The sequence below is a fragment of the Myodes glareolus genome, chromosome 25 (genome assembly GCF_982192425.1).
Source record: "Myodes glareolus chromosome 25, mMyoGla1.1, whole genome shotgun sequence".
Classification (NCBI taxonomy): domain Eukaryota; kingdom Metazoa; phylum Chordata; class Mammalia; order Rodentia; family Cricetidae; genus Myodes; species Myodes glareolus.
Window position 1 is genome coordinate 33,123,900 of NC_142050.1, and position 23,160 is coordinate 33,147,059.

General features: G+C 37.0%; 1 protein-coding gene across 8 annotated transcripts in view; it reads right to left on the bottom strand.

Moving 5' to 3' along the window:
• Positions 1-23,160, bottom strand: part of Cnot4 (CCR4-NOT transcription complex subunit 4) — a 104,884-nt gene that overhangs the window by 50,649 nt on the left and 31,075 nt on the right. For 6 of the 8 annotated variants that reach the window (XM_085683990.2, XM_085683987.2, XM_085683989.2 and 3 more), the window contains exons 2-6: positions 13,904-14,168; positions 10,065-10,262; positions 2,475-2,561; positions 1,623-1,724; positions 793-918 (exon numbers count right to left, since the gene is read on the bottom strand). In XM_085683990.2, coding sequence (XP_085540116.1) covers positions 793-918; positions 1,623-1,724; positions 2,475-2,561; positions 10,065-10,262; positions 13,904-14,077 — 687 coding nt within the window. In that variant the 5' untranslated portion in view covers positions 14,078-14,168. Of the gene's footprint in view, positions 1-792; positions 919-1,622; positions 1,725-2,474; positions 2,562-10,064; positions 10,263-13,903; positions 14,169-15,275; positions 15,334-23,160 lie in introns of all 8 variants that reach the window. The other 2 variants (XM_085683986.2, XM_085683988.2) reach the window with 2 other exon arrangements.

Consider the following 23,160-nt stretch of genomic DNA (forward strand, 5'->3'; position numbering starts at 1 on the left):
TGTATACAATCTGCCTTTAAAGGAGCTCATTATGACCTGGAATAAAAAGTAGCAATGAATGCCCCCCACCTTCTAAATGAGAAGTATTCCTGCAAAAGTCCACAGCAACAATCTGAAGTCCTCATCTACAAAAGGGAACTGCAGCATTGTGCTTTGGTATAATCCTCATTTTAATAGGTCGTATGGTCAACATTTTTACTTGTAAAAGCATGTTTATACTACAAATTGAAAGGAGACAGGAGAAGAGGAAAGGTAAAAAAGAAGATAGGATATTAAGCCTTCAAGTCACCTTTTACAGGACACTGACTACTCTGTGGACACTTTTAAAGGAGAGTCACTATTTAAAAATGGTATCAGCATCATTTGGACAGATTATTTTCTAGAATATTCTATAAAGAGCAGAAGTTGAACCAAAACAGACAAAAGCAACAATGACAAAACCCAACTAATAATTACTGTAACTCCTTGGCTTTCTTATTTCTGACACTCTCCTTAAGGTGGACCCCGAAGTGTTTCCTGCGGCCAGCTAGGTTCCCGTTTCAATATATGCTAGCACATTAAAACCTCTAGAACACATGCTGATATACTAATGTCGCTTTCTGACTTAGCTGACCAGACTCATTTTTATTGGAACCATTTCCACATAAGAGACATCTTAAGAAATACTTTAGAAATGCTACTTTAAAGTAATACCATCTTTTAAAAAACTCAAATCTTAGTGTTCACCCATAATTTTAACTTTAAAAGCAATTCCTTTTGTACTAAATTGGTAATTCACATGAGTTTTACTACCTGCATTTCCTCTTTTGTGAAGCTGGCTGCCTCATCTCCCAATTCATGCAGATACATGCAGTCAGGCTTTGGGCACTGCATATTCTTTAAGAAGTAACTGCAGTATTTTGTTGTCCCTAGAGATGCCTGTAGGAAGAAAAGCAGAGCAAGGGAAAGCACACTCAAAATTATGAATTGATACCACAATATCAATTTCCATCACTAATGTTATTACTTCACCTAAATGAGACACAGACAGAACAAAACATGACCGAGAACACTATGAAGCTGAACTGTTACTGGTGAACTTCATGTAGACATTCACTTAGATTATCTAGAGAAAATATCTAAGTGAATGCTTTCCAGAATTGGCAAATTCAGATCTTTTTCTCTAGGAATCAGGGTCAAAGAAAAGTCTGTTCCGTGTTTATTAAGTAGCTTGGTACAGAAGAAGGGAAATTTCTCTTTCTAACGATGCCATCCTTTTCTCATTTGCATTGGTGGGAGTATTTGCCCAAACATAAACCAAAGATCAGGTATTTAGTAAAAACAAATCACAACTATTAACTGTTTCTGAGGACAGTACTATTTTCATAAAATAAGAAAAACATGAATCGAAATCTTGAAGTATTATCCCTAAATAATGTGTATTCCTACCCAGTAAATAAAATAAAACAGAACACTACTCAATACTAAATAATTTGTGTATAACAGGTTGGTACAGAAAGCAAAAGAACAATCTTTAAATTAAATGCCTTTAAAGTTACTGTTTAAATATCAGATACTCCTCTACTTTTTAATATTACCCCTTCCTCTTAAAAAACAGAAAATAACCAACAGAAACATATTACCTTAAGTGTCCTGCCGTCTACTACCACATTGTTGACACACTGTATTGCTCTGAGAGCATCTTCTGACCGGATATAGGTTACATAAGCACTGGCACTCGGACCCTAAAGCAAAGCACATCCCATCCCACTGTTATTAGTTTCAAATTAATACTGGAAAATAAAATTCTTTTGCAACCTGCCTAAGAATTCTACAGGTTTTTATTTTACTACTGACATTATTAATAATAATGGCAATAATTAGAATAGTTTTGCTATAATGCTATTCCTTTAATTAGTTTTTTTTTAAAAGCGCTCATACTTAAATTTTACCTGGCTATAACTGGATTATAACATACATAAATAAAATAGTATATTTTATTTTCTCCCCACACCCCTCATTTTTCAAAAGTAACTTGACAGGCTCATCAAAGTTACAAAAAATTTAAAAGGTCAGATTTAAAGACACTGTATTAAAGTAAAGGCTCTCAATAATAAACGCGATCTGTGCAAGTTGTTAACTAATGCCAGTTTGACAAAGCTGCTCTATTAAGTTCTCAATATCTAAAATTAATATTGATTATAAATCATTATCTAATTATCAGGTTGCGTGGTAACCACCCCCACCCCTTAATCCCTTCAATAAACTTTTGTTTTCTATTTCCTTCATATTCCATCAAGCCATTTGCTCTAAGTCCTGAGGGATCAAATGAACATAAAAATTCCCCCAGCCCACCAACAGAAGTCACTGCACTGCATATATAACTCCTTTGACCCTCAAGCTTTCTGACTACAGAAAGCAAAATTTTCCTTCTGACAGCCCAGGTCAAGCCCAGACCATAGGGAGGAAAGGCAAAAATCCCTATAATGAGTTACCTGTGAGCCTGCATATGATGTGCTATTATTGATGACAACTTTATGTATTTTACCAAACTTCCCAAAATACTCTGGTCGTTTTAAAACCTATAAAAGAAGAAGAAATAAGGCATAAACTGTCCCCGTTTAATCATTTTTATCCTTATAATGGGGACATTCACCATCCCTTGTAAGTGAAAAGCACACTGGTAATTTTTTAAGTTTCTAATTAATGTAACTACCTCCTAAGTGCATTTATGAAGCTAACTCACAATATATTTTAAGAGTCTAAGAGTTATCCTTTTATTGAACTGAGACTTAAGAAGTTTGGCGTTCCTATGTTCTAATCAATTATTTATGGGATCTTACCTTCACAGAATTCAACTGTATTATCACTAATAAATGATTTTCATGAAGCAATAATGATCAAAATTATATACAAAAACAGAGAGACAAAGAACAGACATAAATAATGACATTTATGTCTCATAAACCTATTGGATATTATACTAAGGCATTGTTATAAATTCCAAATATATTAATAGCGTCCCCTCAACCTTCTGTGCTTTATGATTTGTTATACAGTTTGTGTATAATTTCCTATGTTAGTAAACTCATTATTTTGTAATTGTCTCATGGATTACTCCCTCCTCACAATCTCTGCTGCTAAGTTACATCCGGAAAATCCATTTACATTCTTCCTCCAGTGCCTTAATCACTTCTTGTGTTTTCTTGTCCTTGCCTCTCCCTAACCTCTGTTACTCTGTCATTACTACAGTGCTCTTTTAGATTTTCTTACAAACTTCCATAACCTTGATTAATACAAAATCTCTCCCACGACTTGGAGCTACCTCAACATTAAATTTTGTTCTCCTAGAAATTTACAGACAGTAACCTCATTCCCAATGAACAGTCTATGTTGTGCCATTAATTCTTAACAGTTTCCAACTTAATACACACTAATTTCACTACATTTTGACTGTTTATAATAAAAGATTATATACAGCCAGTTTTAATGGATTAAAAGGTGACTACAATGGTTTTCCACTTTTTTTCCCCCTACCCAGACTCCTTAACTGACAAATCAACAATGGTAGCTAATGAAACGAAATCTCATGCCCAGAATGTTTCAGGGCTTAAGGATGGAGAAGGAAATTGTTTGAAAGGGGGTTTTCTTCTAGTCAGTAGAATTTGAAACAGCATTCAATATTCTGGCTGGAATTTCAGCTACCAGGCTCCCAAGGCAGCAGCTCTGATCATAAGTGGGTATATAGTAGCAGTTCAATGAAGGAAGCACAGGCGGAGCACTTTAGAGATCAGCGGAAGTTTTAACTGGGGAGAGACGGTAAAGAAAGAGGGAAACACTCCAAGCATTCAGAGGAAGGAAGCCAGGGATTCTTCCATGGCTCAAACTAGTCCTGCCCAACAGTGGTCCCCTAGACCTCTGAACGTCCTACAATACATGAATATAACTATGAGGACTGTTTACAGTTAAGGAAAGTCAGAATAATCTTCATATTATATATAAAGTATTTTCTCAAAATACTTTAATTTACAGATGATATGTAATTAAAGAAGAGTATAATTTACTAGTTCTTTTGCAGAAATCACATCATTTCATGGCACTACATTATCAATACATATACCACCTGTAATAATCTACATCATTAACTGCTATATTTAGTGATTCTACAAATTAGATGAAAGGTTATTTTGTAGTATAAAACACTATTCCAATAGAAACTGAATATTAATGCAAAATCATTTGAGAGACAAATTAAAAAAGAAATTCATATTCAATAGGTCTAAGACAGACCTAAGACTTGAGATTGTAAACTCCAAAGTAATAATAATGCTTCTGGCTTAAAATGGCAAAGAACACAGGTAGGTAGGTTCTAGAGTAGCTGTGCCCAAGCACTGACATGCAGAAAGGGTCTTTTCATCACTGTTTTCCTTGATATATATTCTGAAATATACAGAGAGAGTTTATACCATCAAGAATTCATTTTTAATTGTATTAGTGATATTTAAAACACTGAATTGTTCCTGTTCATAAGTCTTTTCAAGGAAAGTGGAATGTCTTTTTGGGATTTTGTTCATACTTTTAGTTTTTTATCTAAGTATCCTATTCATATGTACACTTCTTGACTTGTCTCATGGATTTTTTCATCCTTGTCTTTTGAAAGCATTACATATGATTGGTGTGGTGGCACCAGCACTTGAAAGGCAGAGGCAGGTACATCTCAGAGTTCAAGGTCAGCCTGGTCTACAGAGTTAACAAAACAAACAAAAAAAGGTGTTATATGCTATGGAGGTTTTTTTCACTTCTGGGAAACCTATGCTGTCTCCTAGAAACTGGAATACAGGCATCCCGCCTGATACAAGAGGATTTAGGGCACAGAAGAGAACAAGGAAACCTGTGTTATTTTCAGTAAAACAGAAAAACTGTGGCATATATGGCCAGAGAGGTAGTTTGTGATAAGGTCATGTAGTATGCAGTCCCTTGTAAGGAATTAGAGTTTTACTCATATTAATAAAAGCAGAAGAATATTGTAAGAAATACAAATATTGAAGGATATAATCTGTTTGGCAATGGGACAGAGTACAGGCTTATAGAAGTAAAGGCAAGGGCAAACTCAGGGAACCATTATCTACAAAGTAGTAGTGCCTGTGTGCCAAATGCTGTTGACTAGTCCGGTGAAAGTAAGTCATTAAGAAAAAGATAGGTAGTCAGGTGGTGGTGGCGGCAATGCCTTTAATTCCAGCACTTAGGAGTCAGAGACAGGAAGATCTCTAGGAGTTTGAGGTTAGTCTACAAAGCACGACAGGACTACACAGAGAAACCCTGTCTTGAAAAACAAACAAAACTGAGGAGAGGAAAAAGAAGGGAGGGAGGGGAGGGAGGGACAGAAGGGGGGAGGGAAGGAGGGAGGGAGGAAGAGAGGAAGGGAAGAATAGGTAATGTTTCATTTAAGAGTAGTGGTTCTGGATTCTGGTTGTACATTGGAAGTAATTTGTGGGTTTTGGCAAATTATTGATACAGGTCTTTCCCCAAAATATTCTGATTCAAGTACTCTGTATCATATAAAAATTCATACTAAAATGCAAATGAATGTGATCTAACAAAACAAAACAAAAAGGAAGACATGTTATATAGTATTAGATTGTTAAAAGTAGGCATGAACCACTTTTAGAGTTGAAGAGTTGAGTATCTGATTTATGGAAACAGTTTCTGGTAAACATTTGGACGTAACACCTTCATGACAAAATACGATAGGGATACAATTACAACTGACATGCCCATATGACAGTCAGAATGTATTTCCAGAGCAGAGATCAAGCACATCATTCTTGAGATCATTCAACAGCTTTCTACTGCTTTTAGAGTAAAATACAAACTCAGAATTGTTGGCAAACCTTTCAAAATTATATGCCATTCAACTTGCTCCAACCACTTTTCTCACCATTGAATTCTAACCTTCCAGACAAAGAAATCAGATTGCATAAAGAGGTTCCTCTTTAGAAACCCTTGGACATTCCCTGATTAGGAAAACACTTTAGCCCAAAGATAGCAAAGACAAGCACACCCTGCAACAGTCTGCTACTATCCTAATGTGCAACACAGTGCTCCTCACACAAGACTGTTACCTCTGCAAATAAGCAGGTGCTGTTTTATATATTGTATATGTCCAGTGTCTTACACAGAGCTGGCATGGTTTAGGTACTCAATGGGTTTTAAATGAAAATATGAATTGTGTGAGCATTAAGTGAAAAGAATTACATAAAAATCTAGGTGTGGTAGCTCATAACAGAAGTCTGAGGCAGAGGGATTTTCAGGACCTCAAAGCCAGTATGGGCAACAGATGGTCTCAAAATGAGAAGCAAAATTTGAATATGTATATCAATAATACTGGTAGGCTTCTAAGTGTTAGTGAATAACCAATGGTTGATATGAAATAGGCTGTTATGGCAAAGGAAATTCAAAGAATTTACACATTACATAGTAACATGAACACTCTAAATTTTTGCCTAAACTACTGATAAAACAGGCATTTTTTTGAAACATAGTCAAGCATTCATGGACACCACTAAGAAAAACAAAAACATGGCACTGAAAGGTTGCGTAGTGGATAATAAATGGACTAACAAAGCAAACATCACCACAGAATACACCAGAATAGAAGATCTATCAATAAACAAGTCATTCAAATATCTTTGCCTCAGTTTCTCGTTTATAAAATGAAATGGTTGTGCTTTAGTAGCCACATTCCTCAGTGCTCTCCGGAGCTACTACATACCCGGGACACTACCTGATCTTACTGCTGCACAGCTGATACTATTAGTTCTCAAAGCAGAACTTCATCATTTTCTCTTGGGGAGGTTTTTAAGTGCATATGTGTTTTGCCTGCATTTATACGTATGCTCACCATGTTCATGTAGTACCCTCAGAAAAGAATGTTAGATTCCCTGGAACTGGAGTTAAAAGATGACAAACCCAGGACCTCTGCAAGAACACTAAGTGCTCTGAAATGCTGACCCATCTCTTCAGTCCCTACTTCTGTTTTCATAATGCTCAGGAATGTGTGAGCACTTCAATTCTGTCTTCTCTAACCTATAAACTTGCTAAAAGCAGTCTATGTCTGGCTTACTACCTAATTTACCTTCCGTATCAAACATAGCATTCACAAAATACAAATTTTAATAAGAATGATTATCTCCACAAACTTGAAATCTTAGGACTTTTAAGATACAATTATCTCTTAATCATCAAATTACCATAGCTTCTGAAATTTTTTTCTTCTGATTAATAAAGGAATACACTTGATAACTGATCTTGATATAAGTTTTTCTGACATACAAAAGTTATTTTAAAACTACACTTTTAGGACTTTAATATATATATATATAATACATATAATATACATATATAATACATAGATATATATAAAAATTACCTCTTAATCATCATCCAATTACCATAGCTTCTAAGATTCTTTTCTACTTACTAATGAAAGAATACACTTGATAATCAATCCACTTCTAAATGTTGCTCCACATTGCCTGAGCTGGCTAAACTAAAGATCTATAAAACAAAAGGTAAATTCACACCCAAAAGCTCTAAAATCAAAATCAAAGTCCCAGCAAGTTGCTGAAATAGCAATTTCAGAAAGACAAAAGTAATCTGTAAGATTAGCAAAAAGTAACAAGAAGACAGAAGTAAGCCAGAGAGGGTAAGCTCAACAGGTTAAAGCTCTTGCTTACCCCAGAGCCCACATAAAATAAAGGTCAAAGATAAGAACCAACTCCACAAAGCTATCCTCTGACCTCCAGATCATGAATGTGAGGGTACACACACACGGGGGTGGGGGTGGGGGAGCTAAAACATTGTTTTAAAGGCAGAGCTGAAAGGGACAAAAACACATTAGGGCAAAGGTTTAGTCCTGTTCAAGAGAAGTGGTCACAAAAGAGGTGGGAGTATGTCTCTCAGGAAAGCAAAAAATGGAAGCTTACAAACAAGATGGAAGAAACGACTGCTGAAGATGAGTTGCAGGTCTTAATATTTCTTCAATATTTCTTACTGAAGTCCTTTGCTTGCTTGAAATCTTTTCTTTGTTATTTTGTGACAGGACCTTCCTTCTGTAGCTCAGGATGGCCCAACACTCATTAAATAGCCAGGATGGTCACAAACTCATGGTCTTCTTGTTTTAACCATTCTGAATGTTCAGACCACAGGTATGAATTCTTACCAACACCTTTGCAAAGACATAGGTCTCCAGAATGAGATGTAAACACTACTGCCAAGTTCCTTGGACCTAGATTCCTAGTAATATTTGTGTGTAGTGGCTGTAGAGGGCAGGATGGGGGAGTATACATACACGATGGCACACATATGTTGAGGTCAGGAGACAGCTCTGTAGAGTTACTACTCTCCTTCTACCTAAATTACATGAGATCCAGGGACTGAACTCAGGTCACTGAGCCATCTTACTGGCCCAGATCTTAGTAATTCTTGAGTTGCATCAATTTTAATGCTCATGATAGGTTCTTTCTGAGATTCTCCTCTACTGATCTGAAGAAATTTTAAGGTCTTAATATAAACTCATCAATTGGTAAATATTTAGTCTTTACAAAAAAAAGCCAGCAGGTTCAGTTATGGTTAGATATAAAGTTAACCCCTACCTCCCTCTCTATCTCCTACCAAAATGATCATATACTGAAGGCTTGGTCTGTAGCTAGTAGATACGAAAGCTTTGTCCTAATCAATGATCAATTTGCTAATGGATTCATACCTGAATGGACTACTGGCAGGTAGTAGAAACTATAAAAAGTGGGGTCAATGCAGATGAAGTGGGTCACTGAGGTATGCCTTTGAAAGGTATCTTGTTCCCAGTTTCTTATTCTGTCTGTCTTTCTGCCTTTTGGCTGCATGAGATGAGCAGCGTTTTCTTTCACACTCAGTTGCTAGCAGGATGATCTATATCACCTTAGGCCTAAAGCAATAGAGCCAGCTAAATGAAATCTCAGACAGAAACTATGCATCAAAATAAATCTTGTTTTAAGTTTTCCCCCACTTACCAGCTATTTGCCACAGTTAGAAAAAGCTGTAGGCCAACAGACAAGTGAGTGCTCCACTACAGAACTAATCTCCAGCACCATGAGGAACAGTACCTCAAACGGTTTTCAAGAACTTTTCTTGGAAGACTACCCAGAGTCAGCGCTTTCCTACTGATGCAAACATTCTAGCTGATACTCAGCTTCAATTTTCCTTCCCAATAATCTTGCCAGCACCTCATGGTATAGTGCAAAATTAAAAATTAGCAGATGTATATCCAAAGTCCGCAAGAAAGTATGAAATCAGAGAAACTTTGAAAAGACTAACTGAAGGAGGAGAAAAAGAGACATTAGGGAATTGAACCACAAAAAAACTTGGTCTTTTACTTACGTCAAATTCTCCTTTCCATAAAACCGGTTTAGAATGACAAAGTAAAGGAGTGATGATAAACTACAACAGCTCTGCATGAACAAGAGCTACTACTTGGGGACAAAAATGGCTCAGAGATGGTTCAGCTGGTAAAGACATTCACTGTTGGGACTGAGGATCTGAGTTAGAGCCGCAGAACCTACACAGCAGAAGGAGAGAACCGAGCTTGCAAAGTCCTCTGACCTCTACGCATTCACTGTGGCAGACACATGACTACCTGGGTAGCTCATTAAAGTAACTGTGTCTCCAATTACTTGGTCTACACAGCTACAGAAGAGGGAAAGAAAAAAAAAAAAGAAAAGAAAAAAAAAAAAAACCCAGTACTCACAACTCATGTTAACCCTAAGGACAACCGGAACGTTATTTTCAGAAGCACTAAAAGGGACTTTCAGATCAAGCCCCTAGTTTCACAATAGAAACTGAAGCCCAGAAAGATGAAGGCATGCCTAAGATTACAATTTGCCACAGGTTCTTAACCATTATTAAAAATTATTATTATTATTCATATTTTCTCCCAAGACTTATTATTTTCAGAGGATTCTTCCAGTTTATCAGTATCAGTTACTTTCACATAAGACAGGCAAACACAGAAGACTTCATGCCGACACTGAGAGCAGAAGAGGACTTACTTCTGGGTCTGCTAGGCGCTGGGACAGACCTACAACAAAGACGAGGTTTTTTTGTACCACACGTACACTAGCCAAATGTTTTCGATTTTCTGAAATTTTTTGTTTTCTCTCATTTTGTTTCTGTTTTTTCTCGTTCTTTATCCTTTGCAATTCTTCCTGTGAGAGTGGTTTATAAACTGCTGGGTCTTCTGGATATGGCTATAAGCATAGTAAACAAGATAAAGTTAGCACTAATATCCAATTCTGAGCAGCAGGTATAAGACAGATAGTTTCTTCTATTTCAACTGCTTTCAAATATTTTTATTTAATAAAAGTTAAATGTTCTAAAACTTATTTTTTTTTAAAGCTTAGCAGAGATCACTTTTAGCACAAATGCCAAAAATCAACCAATCAATCTTGGTGTTATACCTTGCACAGAGTGCTTCTAAAACACTGTGTAAAAGGCAGCAAAGATCTGGGCCCAGGTTGTTGCTGAAGGCTACAGTAGCCAGGGCTTGTGCTGATGTTCATAGCTCCTGTTGTCACAAGGGTCATGCGAATTTCTGGAATCTGAGCCACAACCTTGGGCCCTGTGGGTGTCTGAGAGCCACAGTACTGCCAGGATCATGCCAGTCTGAGTAGATCACACAGTCAACTAGGGTCATGGTGACTTCCGGACCCAGGCTGCTACCAGTGACCATGTCTAGGTCCATGGCCCTATTGCAGCCAGAATCTGTGCTTAAGTTCATATTGCCACAAGAGCCATGTAGATGCCCTGGGTCAGGTTAGCCACCAAAGACTACATTGATAGTTGACGAACATGCTTGAAGCCAGGGTCATGCAGATCAAAGTGATATGTGCTGCTACTCAATGACAGGGTGGCATTGGGGCCAAAGCTGGGTCATTGGCCCTACTGCAGTTAGGGTCTGTATTAATGCCCAAGGTTTCTGTTACCATCAAAAGCCATGTGAATGCCCAAGAATTGAGGTCAAGTTAATGTCCAAGGGGCATGCTGTCACTGGGGTTGTGCGGCTCTGAGTAACCTGCACTGCCACCTGGGGTAACGGTGACATCCAGACCTGTTGCTCCTGAGGACGATGTCTAAGACCTTTTCTGGCTTTGTGCACAGCAGCCACCAAAGGTTACACAGAAGCTGGAAGCTAGGGTTCCAACCTATTGCCTTGTTCATGTCTGGGAGCCATGCCGCCACCAGAACCATCCTGATGGCCTATAGTCCCATCCGGAGCCAGGATGTTATCCAGGTTGGGGTTATGGTCCTGCTGCAGCTAGGGTTTGTGTTGATATCTGTTGCTCATGTAGTCTCAGGGGATAATGGGAATCATGTGTGATGGAATCAGAGAGCCATGCTGAACTAGGCCTAGGATATTTGGCTCTGACCCTCACTGAACCCTACAGCAAGAGAACTGCCCCCGCCCCCCACACACACACTTGAGAAAGATGGTCCTATTCCTCGCCACAGGTGGGGGAGAGCTAAAACTGATTGCATGGGTATACGGGGACTGACTCTGCCCCTTCAACTGAGGGCGGTAGCTTCAGCGGCCTGGACTGACCAGTTCAACTACTCAAACAGCTGGCCCTTGAATTGGCCCACCCTAACATCCACCACATCTTGGACCTTCTGGAGCTCATGAAGGGACTGGTACTGTGGAACAAAACCCGCACGATCTCCAAATTGGGGTGGCCATGGGATATCCAAGAGGAGTTCCAGAGAGGATCCAGTGATGAGATGGTGTACCAGAAACCAGAGGCCTTGAACCAGTGACTCCTGCAATGAATATTTGCTAGTAAAGCTGACTGGACAAAAGGGTGGTACTGTGTGACACACCATGGCTCCCAGTGTTACCAGCATGAATGAAGAGGTGTTGGAGAGTCAGGAAAGATGGAAGATCAAAGAGGGTTTTTGCTATTTTGGCTCTTTTGTTTTTCTTTTTGTTTGCTGCTTGTTTTGTTTTTATTTGATTTGTTTTTTACTATCTGTTTGAGAGCTGTTGTTGGGGAGAGGGGAAGATATGGAAGGACTGGGAGGTGAATGGAATTGGGATATATGATGTGAAACTCCCAAAGATTCAATAAAGAAATTATGTTAAATACATTAAAAAATATCAAAGGATTTGCTGGTAGTTCTATCAACAAAATATGGATTTTATATATTATAATCAAGAAATATTTAATGAAATCCTACTATGTGCTAAAATATTAAGTTTATGTGCTTGTTTGGGTGTACATGTGGAAGTCTCTACCTCATTTATTTCAGACAGACTTTCTCACTGAATCTAAAGTTCACAGATGGCTACGTTAGCAGGCCAACAAGCTCTAGGGCTCCTTCCCTATCCCACAAATGCTGGCGTCATAGAAACATGCCTGACTTTTACATGGATGCTCAGGATCGAACTCTAGTCTCAGGAGTGCACAGTAAGTACTTGACCTATTGAGCTATGTCCTTAGACCACATCTTTTTAGAGTGATCATCTTAAATACATTCCTAGTCTAAAAGGAAGAAAGATGAGCGTAAATACTTAGACTTTGGATCAAGAGTTCAAATTTAGTTTTAACATGATCTAGTCATGTGCCCGTAAACAAACCAGTCTTTAAGCCTCAGTATCCTTATGTATGAAGTACAAAAAAATCCTAAAATTTGATGTGAAGATTTATCATTGTGTCCTCAAAAAAATATCAGCAATCTCTCTGTTGTGTGTCTTTGTCTTTTCCTTCTCAGGTTTATAGTATCTTCACTCCAACAGCTAATATCAAGGTCACTGGTGGACCAAAAATATGGAATCAGAGGGCCAGGTTCTGAATTCTAGCCAAGCTGCTCCAAAACCATATGACCATTAGCCCCAGCCTTCTCAACTGTAAAATGAGAAGCACATTTAACTCGAACTTCTGTGGGAGTTAAGACGGTTAAAAGTGATTAAAATATATGACCTGCACAAATAAGTACTAAAGACTCAGTTATCAGTACTATTACTAATAATAATAAATGGATGGCAATTACTTAAAACTGAGTATAAACATCCCGGAAAAGATGTGATGATTAATTTTCATTGTCAATCTGACTGAATTTAAAATCATCTAGACACACACACACACACACACACCTCTGGGAATGTCTCAAAGACTGTATCCAGATAGGACTAACTGGGGGGGAAATACCCCACACTAATGTGGCCGGCATCATCCCATGGACTAGGGTGCACAACTGAATGAAAACGTAAATGGTAGGCTGAGTGTCAGAATGCCCCTCTCTGCTTTCTAACTCTGGTGAATTACTTTCCTATTTAAGTACTAGAAAACTAGTGTGAATCACCCCACATATTAATACAGAACATATTTTTTTTAAGTTCCATATTATCATATCCAAAGTCAATGGTTCTTTACAAATCTTCTTAATAAGAAAGCACCAAGACTGTGTCTGTTTCCTTGGCTAGAGAAATTATGAGACTTTACAGAAGCAACACTGCTAGTTAACACAACAAAGGCAACGCTTGACCATGACTCCTAGTCCAGTGTACTCTCTCTACTTCATTACACCTTAAAGATCACACAATGTTTGTGTTTGGGTGGAAGACTTCTTTGTTCTGGGGGTGGGGTGGGGTAAATATCCTGTGGGAGTGGTCTTGAGCATCTCTGGGGAGGGGTCATCATTTGATGGGCTTTCTCAAGGGGTGGAGTCTGAAATGAGGCAACTTCCAGGGGAGGGGGCTTGGAATGGAATTTACAACTGAATAGTTTGTTTTAAAGCTAATCACTCACAGCTATGGGAAAAATAACTATGCAGCTAATACTGGACAGTAAAAAAAAATCCAGATAGTAAAATAGAGTTGTTTAGAAGCACTTACCTTTCTACACGCAGGACAAAGCCCGTTCTCATCAGTGCGAATTCGATGCCAACAAAATCGGCATATCTGGTAGCCACAGGTGCAAGGGAAAAAGTTAATATCGTCTATCTCTAAGGGCTCCATACAAAGTGGGCATTCCACAGGGTCTTCCTTTGCATCAGGACTGCGAGACATTTTCACGCTTGTTAAACAGCAGCAAAGTTTATAATAATTTAAGGGAGAAGGAAATTCAGCACTGAGAGCTAAAATGTAGACCTCTGAAGACCTGCATGAGAAAAAAAAAATCAAAAACATACATACCATTTACTACAGGAATACTAACTTTTGCTATAATCACAGGACAGATTTCAGAAGTTTTCCACATATGAAGAAAAAACTGGCATTATATTAGGTTTCAAATGCAACAGAAAACTAAAAGAATTCCCATTTTTTCCAGCTAAGACATTTAATACTGATCTAAACACTGTTTATAACACATTTTAGAAAAATATAAAATAAAGACCTTCAGTTTTAAAATAACCTGAGACCAATGAAATGGCTCACTCAGTGAGTGAACACACTTTGTACACAAGCCTACTGACCTAAGCTCAATCACTAGAGTTCACACGAGAGAGAACCAAGTCCATAAAGTTTTCCTTTGACTTCTACACATACACCGTGACATGTGCATGCCGATATACTCATTCTCTGTCATAATATCATCCTCTTTCATCATCATCATAATAACAATAACAATGCTAAAAGGTTCAAAGCTATGCACACTTGACTATGCATCTTTCACTTAAAAGCTAATAAGGGACATAACAATTATGATATGCAAAATGTATCACAATTAACAAAAGGAACTGATAAAAATTAAATTTAATCACTTGGGCTGGAGAGATGGCTCAGAGGTTAAGAGCTCTGACTGATCTTAAGGTCCTGAGTTCAATTCCCAGCAACCACATAGCAGCTCACAGTCATCTATGAGAGCTGATGCCAACACTATATACATAACAAATAAATAACCTTTAAAAAACCACAGTAGAATAATTTTTAAAAAATTAATCACTTATAGTTACATATATAATTATATTAATATAGATCTTTCTAACCCAATCATGCTTTGTGAAATGTGAATTCTTTTTAAGTTATGGAGAGTTGAAAACCACAGTTAATAATTTTATGATGAAGGGTGAGTTGCAATCACTACATGCAGTTGAAAATGGAAAAGCTGCAACCAAGTCTACATCTGGATGCAGTCCTATAGCACAAAGGTTTAGAAACAACACACAATTGAACAAAATGATTTTAAAGGTCACACTGAAGAGCAGAGAGAACAACTGACTCATCTAAGGGCTAAATGTGACAATTAGCCCTATCAGTACTCAACTGTCTGCTATGAAGCTGGAACTTCTTACTTCACAAAAGCAGAGACAATATCAAAGAAACTAAAAGAAAAAAAATGAAGAAATAGAAATAAACAATATTTTAATTATTAACAGAAATCATACTACATATAAATCAATACAGATTAAATGGGCTTTCCCCCATTTTTGTTTTTTTTTTGTTTTTGTTTTTTTGACACAAGGTCTCTCTGTAACAGCCCTGGTTGTCCTGGAACTCACTTTGTAGATCAGGCTGGCCTTGAATGCACAGAGTTTCACCTGCCTCTGTCTCTTGAGTGCTGGGATTAAAGGAATGTGCCACCATCTTATAAGCAGTAAGAAACACTGGTACAGACAGTGTCCCAGGTAGGGACGAGTCATTTTATAAATAATAAACACTGGTACATATCTAATTTATACTATTAATAAAATAACACCGGTGGGGGGGGTTGCAGAGGACTTTATTCCCAGCACTTGGGTTTCTGAGTTAAGGCTAGGCTGGTCTCCACAGAGAGTTTCAGTATATCCAGGACACACAGAGAAACCATGCCTCCAAAAACCAAAATAAATAAATAAAATAAAATAGCACCCAAAGGTGACTGGAAACTTATTTGGTATAATAAACTGCTGAAGTGTTGGAAAAATAAACAGATGAGGCTTTCTTTGCCCACTTAAGCCGTGTTCACCCAAAATGAGAGGCATAAAAAGATATTGTTGACTAACACAAAAAGAAGAAAACAAAATTAAAAGCAAGTATTCTAGGTTCAGTTCACATTACCCACTTGGTGGCTCTTTAACATCCACAGCTCCAGTTCTAGAGGATTCAACACCCTCTTCTGGCCTTTAAGAGCACATATGAAATCTTCAAAAAAATGGACAGACAGACAGCCAAAGGCAGACAGATAGGTAGATAGATAATGAAGAAATAAATAAAAGCCTGTGTCTTTTATTCAATATACTGCCTGTATAAGAAGTTCCTCTACATACACACACCCATATAACAAGCATTATATTATGTTCAGCAATCATTATATCAAAGAGGAAAATATTGCCAATATAGCATCCAGAAATGGGTAAATCATTAATAGTTAAGATACAGAAATAAAGCTGTGAATGCTTATAATTCTAGCATGAGTGAAGTGGAGACAGGAAGATACAAGAATACTGTGAGTCTATGCTACATAGCCAGATATTGGCCAGCTAGGGCTACAGTGTGAAACCCTGGTGAGAGAGAAAGAGAGAAAGAGAAATAGCAATTTAATAAATTTTTGTAAGTTGACACAGAAAGAGATCTATTCATTTAAATTTTAAAAAGAAGAACAAGTTGGAGAATTACTCTTACTTTACATAACAAGACCTGTATATATAAACTTAATTTCACTAAGAAAGTAAGACAAGGATGTTGACATAGTAAAAAAAAAAAAAAACCAATAGAAGTAGACATCTTCTGTTAGAAAAATCTGTTACTATCTGAATTGATATAAAAATGTTACTTTTTAAATTTAAGTGTCCAAAACCACTAGGTGGGTTGTTTTCATTTTCTTGAGAAAATGCCTGACGATTTTGATGACTAAATGGTGTCTTGTTTTCTATCATACAATATGGGGCAGCCAAGCTGTACACTCCTATTTTTACATAAAGAAAATTGACTGGAAATTCAGAGGAACTACATGTGATATGATATGTTCCTGAAATGTCTTCCTACAAGTCTGCAATTTTATTTCAAATTTAAAATTTAAAATAAGAAAGAACTGGTTATGTATTCATAAACAATCCGATATTCCTAGTTTGTAAATATGAATTAGTCATTTTTTCTATATTAAAACCAGGGATGCAGAATAGAATTCTGCTGAGTAATGTGAGCATTTAAAACTAGAAAATAGGCTTCAACACAGTGTCCACCAATAGGAAAGTAACCTGAAATTAAGGACTGCCATGTATACTTCTCATATCTGTGGCTTTAAGATGTTTTCTTTCCTCTTCTTTTCTGTCCTTTTTTTGGGGGGAGGGGAGATACAGGGGGGAAGGAAAGGGCCTCTCAATGCAGCCCTGGCTGTCCTGGAACTCACTATGTAAATCAGACTGTCCTCAAAGTCAATGCATCTGCATTTCTCTGCCTCCTGAGTTCTGGGATTAAAGGCATGCACCACCATGCCCAACTGAAAGACTTTTTCTTAACTACACATCATTTGCATTTTAGTGAAGTAATTTACTGAATGTTGAGAAGGCAACAATATATTGGGGCTTAGAAATACCAAATCTTTCTAGAAAGTGTACCTCTACAAATAAAAAAAAAATTAAATAACACTTTCAAGGTTTCTTTAAAATTATATTTTTAATTTTTAAAGATTTTTAAACTGAGAAAGAAAGAAGAGACAAAGTAGCATGAGATAGTACAATAGATAATACAAAAGCAACTTCATCTGAATATTTTTGGTATAATGGACAGATTCCACAGAAGTAGGTTACCACGTGTTATTCAAAAATCGTAAAATATATGTGGATAATCTGACATTTGAAGAAAAAGAGCTCATTTCCACCTCACCTTTTCCACTACTAGATATATGATCTTGGATAACACAGTACAAAATTCTAGGAATTGACTTACCTCAAAAAACTGCAAACAGGGGCAGTGAGATAGCTCAGAGAATACAGGTGCTTATCACCTAGCCTAAAGATCTGACTTTGATCCCTTGAAGTCATCTGGTAGAAAAGATGAACCAACTTCTGTATATTGTCCCTTGACAACATAGAGTTTGTGGTGCATACAAGCAAGCAAACATACACACAGTAAAATTACACATAGAAATTTAAATTTTAAAAAATTGTTTTAAAAAATATTTCTGCCAAAGGAGGGCAATATCCCAGAAAGACAGTCAAAAATTTAAAAAGGGACAATGAGAAAAGAACCTGATAAAAGTAAAAATAAAAAGAATAACATATAAAGTATTGGCAGCTACCTTGCGAGTCTTAAGAATTGGTAATACTAAAAAAGCTAGTAAATAACAACATATAGGTAGAAGAGCAAAATAAACTAATACACTCTGAAGTCCAACTGTAAAGATGGTAAAATTTAAAGTGCAAACACGTAACACTCTACAATTACTAATTCCATATCATTATAGCTACTTTAGAGAAATGGGTGACCATTTCTGGTGATGTACCCAAATTCCCTAAATGAATGTTTATAAACATTTGTTTACAATTAAAGGGAGATATGCTATAGAGATGAATACTTTGCATTGGTATGGATCTTGGTTTATTGATACAAATTTTAGGTCAATTTTATTATATGTATATTTCTGCTCCTGATTAACGTACTGTGTTTCTACAGCTCATTTAAAAATGAAATGTATAATTAAGAAATAAAGGTTAATAATCATCTATAAAAGTCAAGCTTGTAGTCATGTTAGTTAGGTTTTCTAATGTACAGAGATATATTTCAAATGGACAGGCACTCTACAAACCTTTCAAAGACTAACAGAATATGGCATTTAAAATGTTTTAAAAACTTAGGATTTTTCATGACAATGAGACTCATCTGCTCCTGGCAGCCCCAATCTACTTCAGGAGGATGATGAGCATCAAGGAGGTTCCTTAAAGAGTTTGTTGGTCATTTGGGCAAGAAACTTCTCTTGCCTGGACTGCTTGATGGCATGCTGTAAAATCTGGACATGCAGGACCCGCAAAAAAACAACTGCTAAAGTTACCTTAAAAAGGTGAGACTATCCTTCAGGGTTCCTGTTTTATGAAAGAGTTTGCCAGACATTCTACAGGATACAAAAAAAAAAAAAAAAAAAAAAGTGACAAACTGCCAATAGAGGTGAGACAGTCTTTTGAATTTCCTGCATCATAAAAGAGTCTACCTGATACTATGGGCCTGTAGATGGGCATATAGGTACTATGGGCAAAAGATGGGTGCCCCAATGTTACAAAAAAGCCTTGGGTGACTCTCCAGGCAGCAAGATGTCTCTGCCAATTCTAAAGTTTTAAAAGTTGCTTTAAATGCACTTTCTGTTAACTTAGGTAATATTATAGCCTTCTAAGGTCTTTAATGGCGCTAAAAATATAGTTATAATTATAGCTTTCCTTAGTTATAATAAAAGTCAAATAGAAATAAATATTGCAATTGTAATTCTTGCCTAATACCTATTTTGTTATATATAATTTTACTACGCTAAAGTTAAAACCTTCCTTTTTATTTAGACAAAAAAGGGGAGGTGATTTGGGATTTCCCTCTGTATGCTGTGAATATGCTTTATTACCATGGTTAATAAAGAAGCTGCTTTGGGCCTATTGTACTGCAGAATAGAGCAAAGCAGGATTTTCAAGCAGAGCCAGAAGAGAAAAGGTGGAGTCAGAGAGCCGCCCGAAGGAGACAGATGCTAAGACTTTCCCTGGTAAGCCACAGCCAGGTGGCAATACACAGATTAATAGGAAAGGGTTAATTTAAGATATTTTTATCCAAAAATATGCTTAAAATAGGCCAAGCAATGTTTAAATAATACAGTTTCTATGTGACTATTTTGGGTCTGGCCAGCTGGAAAACAAACAAGCAGCCTGTGCCTACAAATTTGTATGAGAAGTCGGGTATGAGGAGCACTGTTTTGCTATGGTAAATAATGGGCTAAATGTCCATTAATGAAAAATGGTAGGTTTGTTAATTAAAATATAGCTTTAAGGACCAAGATGGCACTCGGGAGGTGGAGCAGGAGGATTGTTACAAGTTCCAACAGCCAGAGCAGGAAGTGGAAAGTAGGTAAATACATTTTCTCTCATATGTACATCCTAACTAATTTACATAATCATGTATTTATGTGGAGGTGAATGTGAACACAGGTAGGAAACCAGAAAGAGGCTCATAGGGGGTGCTTTAAGGAAGATGGGTGAGAAGGATTAACAGAACATATGAGATATGAAAGTAGAAGGAGCACTTGGGACATAAGCGCACAAGAAAGGGAACACAGGCAAAGAGACAGGTAAGGGGAGGTACAGGCAGATGATCAGCTAAAGCTAAGAGTATGGAAAAACAACAGAAGGAAACTAATGTTAATTAATGCTAACAACGCCAATCAAAAGTTCATAAAATTTTTAATAAAGTTTGTACTTGAACAAGAGTGACATAATAAAGATGAATCTACATATATCAAAAAATGAATGAAAAGGCTATTGAAAGTAATTGAAAGTAATGAATAACAAGTTTTATATTTAAAATGTTTTCTAAATAGCTAGGTGTGCTGGTTCAGAGGCAGGTGGATCTTTGAGCTTGTGGATAGCCTGGTCTACACAATGAATATCAGGACAGTCAAGGAGACAGAAACCCTATCTCAAAATAAATAAAACAAAAATTTTATATGATTATATAATGAACTCATAGGGGTAAATGACATAAATGCTAGCAGTGAGAACATGAAAGAAACAGGAAGCCTAGAAACTAGAAACTTGAACCTACCTTATCTGTGCTTCTTTGCGGGGGTGGGGGGGATGGAGGTTCTAAGAATTGACCTTGCTTCTTCTGGAAGAGCAGTCAGTGCTCTCAATCACTAAGCCATCTCTTCAGTCCCAATCTATGTTCTTTCTTATGCAAACTATTCATGGTTTTCTTCTCTAATAGCAGTTTTTAAACAACTCACAACTGAGATTTTACTGATTGAAAAGAGTACATAGACATTTCTCTCTCTCTCTCTCTCTCTCTCTCTCTCTCTCTCTCTCTCTTTCTCTCTCTCTCTCTCTTGTTTTTTGTTTTCTTAGACAGGGTTTCTCTGTTTAACAGTCCTGGCTGTCCTGGAACTCACTCTGTAGACCAGGATGGCCTGGAACTCACTGAAATCCAACTGCCACCTGCCTCTGCCTCCCAGAACTGGAATTAAAGGTATGCACTACCACCGCCAGGGTGACATTTCAATTCTTAAAACATGCACCCAAACTCTGTGTTCATATACCCAAAAGAGCCATGTGTTATTTCTCCCTGAACTTATTCCAGTCCCAAACTTGGCAGGTTTTACATAACAATCAAATGCTTATAATCCTTAATTTTACTGATTCACAATTTTATGCCACATACAAGACATACTCAAAACTTCCATCTTTCACAGCATATTATCACAACTGTGAGGAAAATGGACTGCCGTGACCAGTAATGTTACACTTCTGAAAAGGCAAAGACAACGAGTGGTTTTTTTTTTTGTTTTTGGCAAGCAGTTCTACTAGAAACACGAGACCAGATATAACTGAAAGTATTCCTAACACAAATGCACAACTGAGATTCCAAAATTACTGTTCAGCATGCTCTGTGCTGTAGTATATAAAACTAGCTCCCTCTTCAGAATGTTACGGTGAGCCCTGAGACAAGTCACAACTTCCCTGATTCAGTATCCAAATTGTTTTTTAAAGATAATTTTTAAAAGAACATTAAACTTTGAACCATTTGAATTTAAGGAATGTGTCTATTTTACCACAGACACAGACTGCAGACTATATATGAAGGGATGAGAATCCTCAAGGAGTGACTCAGGAGAAATGCATACAACTAGTATTTGTCATTTAATCATAGGGCCAGAGATAATCTGCTTCCATTTAAATGTTCCTTTATTTTTGAACTTTTAGAAATGAATACTTGCTTTCTAACAGAAAAAAAAACATTAAATTAAATCTTAAGCACAGCTAACAAACAAGAATAAAATGAATGATGAGACCCAAACAAAAAACAAAACAAATCAAAAACCCAGCACCAACAGGCTCCCTATTAATATTCTTTCAGAAAGCAGCTACGAGTTCTCTTAAAAAAAAGAAAAAAAAGAAAAAAGGCAAAGCCTGGTAAAGGTATTATTAATAAGATAAAAGCAAATCTGCATAGACTCAAAGAAAGATGAATAGAGTGTGGCATTTACTGTTCTCTACCACAATTGTGCAAACTAAGAGAAAAGAGTTCCTTCCGTCAGTTATTTTCAATTCTGAAAAAATAATAGGTGGATTCCAGGGAAACAACTTGACAGAAGGGCATACCTATTTAAAAGTCTAAGGATGAACCCAACCCTGTACTTCAAATTTATCCAGATATCACAAGCTTTTCCCTTAGTCCAGACTTATGAAATTGTCCTTACTGCATTATTTCTTTTCAATTTACAATCTATCAGCAGTGTTGGACACAATAGATTTAATTTCAGAAGAAATACTAAATATGGCGAATGACTATAGTCACAAATACTTGAGATCTGAAGCCTGGAGGATTTTTTTTGAGACCAATGAGAAGGCAGGCAACTAATGAGTCATGTGGAGGTGGTGAGGGTTGTCAGGAAGGAAGGGAAGAACCCAGACCTATATATAAGCTTATAGGCACACACCTATAAGCTTTCCAGAGGCTAAAACAGGGCTGCTGTGAGGTCCAGGTCAGACAAGGCTATGTACTGGATCAAACTAGCCCAGGGCATTGTGTAGCCTTAGTGTTTGGTTTTTGAGGCTGCTTTGCTATGTATAGACCTGTCAGTTCTCTGACTCTCAGGTGCTGGCATTACAGGAGTAGACACAACTCCTGGCTATTATTTTTTTGGGGAAATTTTTCTTTTGGTGTTAAGAGACTCTATTATACAGTAGCCCAGGCATGCCTCAATCTTTTAACAATTCTTCTGCCTTCACCTCTGGAGTACTTTGAGCATAGATATGTGCTTCTGTACCTAGATATTATTTAAAAATTCTGATTTTGTATATATGAATATTGGTTTGATGAACTTTTTTCCTCTTTCTTTCTTCCTTTCTTTCTTTCATTTCCCTTCTTTTCTTTTCTTTTTCCTTTTTTTTTTTTAAATCCCCCTTTTGGTTTTTCAAGGCAGGGTCTCTCTGAGTACCCTTGGCTGCCCTGTAACTCACTCTGTAGACCAGGCTACCAGGCTG